Source organism: Plasmodium reichenowi, chromosome 13 (genome assembly GCF_001601855.1).
Source record: "Plasmodium reichenowi strain SY57 chromosome 13, whole genome shotgun sequence".
NCBI lineage: Eukaryota > Apicomplexa > Aconoidasida > Haemosporida > Plasmodiidae > Plasmodium > Plasmodium reichenowi.
This window is the reverse complement of record NC_033658.1, coordinates 863,894-868,107: the sequence shown is the minus strand read 5'-3', so window position 1 is coordinate 868,107 and position 4,214 is coordinate 863,894. Positions and strand designations below refer to the sequence as shown.

Genomic DNA, 4,214 nt, shown 5'->3' with positions numbered 1-4,214 from the left:
TATATATATATATATTTTTTCGAAATAATATATTTCGTAAAAATAAAAAAGGAAAATAATCATATAAAAAATATAAAGGTATAAAAAAAATAAAAAAAAATATATATATATTTTATATATTTTTACCTTATTTAATAAAATGTTAAAGAAACATATGCAATACACATTTCTATTATTTCGCTCTTAATATGATAAAAGGAATTTTTAGTTTTTCTGATATTTTTATTTTTTTTTGAATTTTATATAATAGATATCTACTTTGGAAGACAAGTCATATCCCATACATCGTTTGAAATAAAATACGCGTTTATTAGTGAGCCTCCAAAATACCTTCCATTTAAAAATTGAAATGATTTTAATGATTCATCATTATTAGAATATTTTATGTAAATCTTACCATCAATGTTCTTGGTATCTAGCCAAATGTTTACAACCTTTCCATATTTGCTACATTCTTCTTTAACATCTTCAAGTATGTCTTTAAAGAAATCGGGGTCGCTTCCTATATTTTCATCATTTGATGAAAACATATTGCTTAATACTAAATTAGTTGTCACATTATTATTTATATTATTCGTTGAATGAACGAAGGAATTCCTTGCCATAATAGCATTGGCTCCTGTGGCATACCTACTGGGTATCTAAAAAAATAAATGAATGAATAAAAAAAAAAAAAATAATATATATATATATATATATATACGATAATACGATAATACGATAAAGGATAATACATATATATAACAATTTACACACACACATAAATATATAAATATATATATATATATATATATATTTTTTTTTTTCCTGTTTTTACATTAGGATCTATGATACTATCCCTCTGAAGCTTCTGCATTAATGCTATCTTGCTACCAGTGCCAGCTATGAGCCCACCCCCGTCTCCATCATCGTTATCAATTTTCTCATTATCTTGTTCTTCCTCTTCAGTGTTTATATTTTTTGCCATTTGCTGTTGCTTTAATATATTTTCTTGAGTATTATCACATGCTAAGAGATATTTAGAATCTTGTGCATATCCTACTTTAATTTCTCTACCCGCTACCTCCATTCCATTCATAACAGTTAAAGCTTCAATGGCTTCAGAGGCTTTATGAAATTGAATGAAACCAAATCCTTTAGATTTCCCTGTATAAGGATCTCTATGTATTTCTACATCTAATATATCACCAAAAGGATTAAATAATTGTTTTAATTCTTGTTCTGTTATATTACTTAATGGACCTAATAATCCACCGATATATAATTTTAATGGAATATCGTTTGGATCTATAGGTTGATGTTTTGCTGCTTTTGCTGCTCTATTTTTCTCAGCCTGAGATGATTGTATTTTTACTGGTCGATTTTTTAACATCATGCCATTTGCTGCTAATGCTTTTATTACTGCTTCTTGAGTGTAAAATTCTACATATGCTACTCCTTTTGATTTTCCTGACCTTTGATCTTTTATACATTGTATATCCCTAACCTTTCCAGCTACTTCTGAAAAAAATTCATATATATCTCTTTCATCTGCTTTTAAATCCAAATTTAATACAAGTACTGTTAAATCATCCCTTTTTGCTTCTTCCATTTCTTCTTTTAATCTTCTTTCTTCTCTTATTTTTTCTCTTCTTTCTCTTTCCAGTTCTCTTTCTTTCCTTAATCTTTCTCTTTCATTTTCTCTTCTTATTCTTTCTTTTTCCCTTTCCCTTTCTCTTTCCCTTTCTCTATCTTTTCTTCGCTCTCTTTCTCTATCTCTATATCGATCACGTTCTCTATCTCTATATCTGTCATGGTCTCTATCTCGATCCTTATCCTTTTCTCTTTCTCTATCCCTATCTCTGTCTCTGTCTCTGTCTCTGTCTCTATCTCTATCCCTGTCTCTATTCCTATCTCTGTCTTTATCCCTATCTCTTCTTTTCATCTTATCATATTTGGAGTACATTTTTTCTTCACTACTTCTTGAGGTACCATGTTTATCATTGTCTGTACTTGAATTACTTTCACTAGATGATCTGGAAATTCTCCTATATCGGTTTGTTTTTCTTATTTTTCTTTTTTTATGAGCTCTTTCTTCATCACTTGAGCTATATTCATTTAAAGAATCAGAAGAGGAAGAAGAGGACGACGAATAGTCTACTACTCTATTTTCATTTTTTTTATCATTGTTATCATTTTTATGTTTCTTTTTTCGACTTTTTGTCCTTTCTTCCTCTGATGATGTATTATCATTATTCGTATCATTTTCATCACTATTAGTATGATATCTTTTTTTAACTTTAGAGGAATTTGTATTTTTCCCCTCCTTCTTATTGTCTTTATTTTCCAAAAGCTGTTCCTTATGCTTTTGTTCATTTTCCTGCGAACTATTATTACAATGAATATTATTATCATCATCTTGTTCTTTTGTTTTACTATTACTACTCTTACTCCTTATAGAATGTTTTATATTTTTAGATTTTCTGTTGTTATGATGGTTATCTGATACATCAGACTCTTCTTTCAAAGTATCTGCTTTATTTTTAGGAATATTTTCATGTTTATCTTCATCACCATCATCTTCACCATTATCTTCACCATCATCTTCACCATCATCTTCACCATCATCTTCATCATCATTTTTATCATCATTTTTATCATTATCTTCATCACAATTTTCATCTATATTTATATCGACATCACCATTTGTTTTTTTTTTCCTTTTTGTATTTTTGTTTTCATTATCTATTTTATTATCATTGATAATTTTACTTTTTCTTTTGACTTCTCTTTTGTTTGTTTTATTTTTATTATTATCACAAGTATTATTATTCAAGTTATCATTTTTTAATTCTTTATTTTCAATTAATTCATCCTTATTACTACTACTTCCATTTATTTTATCTTCTTTTGAATTTTTAATTTCAAAAAGTTTTTCTACTGCCTCAAAATATGAGTTCTCTTCCATTGTTTTTAAAACATTTTTATATTTTATTATATATTATAATAATTATATATATATATATATATATAATATTATTTTGTATAATATTATTATTTTTATAAATATTAAATAAAATGAAAAAAAAAAAAATTATTTTTATTTATTATTATAATAAATATATTATTAAAATTGTGTCAATTGAAAAATTTTACTATATATTTTCAACTTAATATTAAATTAGTATATATATATATATATATATTTTTTTTTTTTTCTGTAATTTGGATTTATAAAAATAGGAAGAAATGAGAATAAACTTGAAAACTTATAAAATAGTGATGATTTTATTTTTATTATTTTTATTATTTTTTAACATTATAATTTCCTTAAATTGTAAGAAGTTCTTTTTGTACCTTGTTATTTATTGAATTTAAATATGAACGATAAATTTTGTTTATATATATATATATATATATATATATATATATATATATATAAATAATATGTACTATTATTTAACCTTAAAATAAAAAAAATATACTTTATTTATTTATTATTATATATATGAAAAAATTTTGCTCACGTATATACAATTATATAATATATGATTATATATATATATTATTATTTTTAAATGTTATAATTAAAAAAAAAAAAGAAATATAAATATAAATAAATCAAAATATATTATATATATATATATATATATTTTGATTTATTTATTATAATAAAATAAAAACATACAAAGTATAAAGGAAAATATAAATTGTATAGAGATATACTAATTTTTTAATTTTTCCTATTAAATTTGAACGAGATAGTTTTTTTTTTTTTTTTTTTTTTTTGTTTTGTATTATTAAGAAAAATATTATATAAAACATTACACGTTCTTAATATAATTATTTTGTTATAAATATAAATATATATTTATATATATATTTTAAAATGTTTTGTAGGACTTCATTTTAAATAAATAAGTTATATGAATAAACTACAATCTATATTTATTTATATGTCTTATTATGTATTCAAAATAATTTCTCATGATATTATACCCTTAAAATTATGTTACTTAACGATATGTTACCAAATAATTGTGAACGTATAATAATTTGTTATACCTCTTATTTTTAATATTTTTTTTTTTTTTTTTTTTTTTTTTTTTTTTTAAAATTTTTTTTTTTTATAAAAAAAATAATAATTTTTTTTTTTTAATTTTTATTTTAAATTTTTTTTTATTTTATTTTTTTTATTTAAATATTTTTATTTTTATTTTTTTTTTTTTTTTTTT

General features: G+C 22.0%; 1 protein-coding gene across 1 annotated transcript; it reads right to left on the bottom strand.

Moving 5' to 3' along the window:
• Nucleotides 1-254: 254 nt before the first annotated feature.
• PRSY57_1320700 (splicing factor, putative) lies at nt 255-2,947 on the bottom strand (the record flags this gene model as incomplete). Its single annotated transcript, XM_012909143.2, has 2 exons — nt 255-641; nt 818-2,947. 2 exons carry the CDS (start codon nt 2,945-2,947, stop codon nt 255-257), a joined length of 2,517 nt encoding a protein of 838 aa, XP_012764597.2.
• Nucleotides 2,948-4,214: the final 1,267 nt, after the last annotated feature.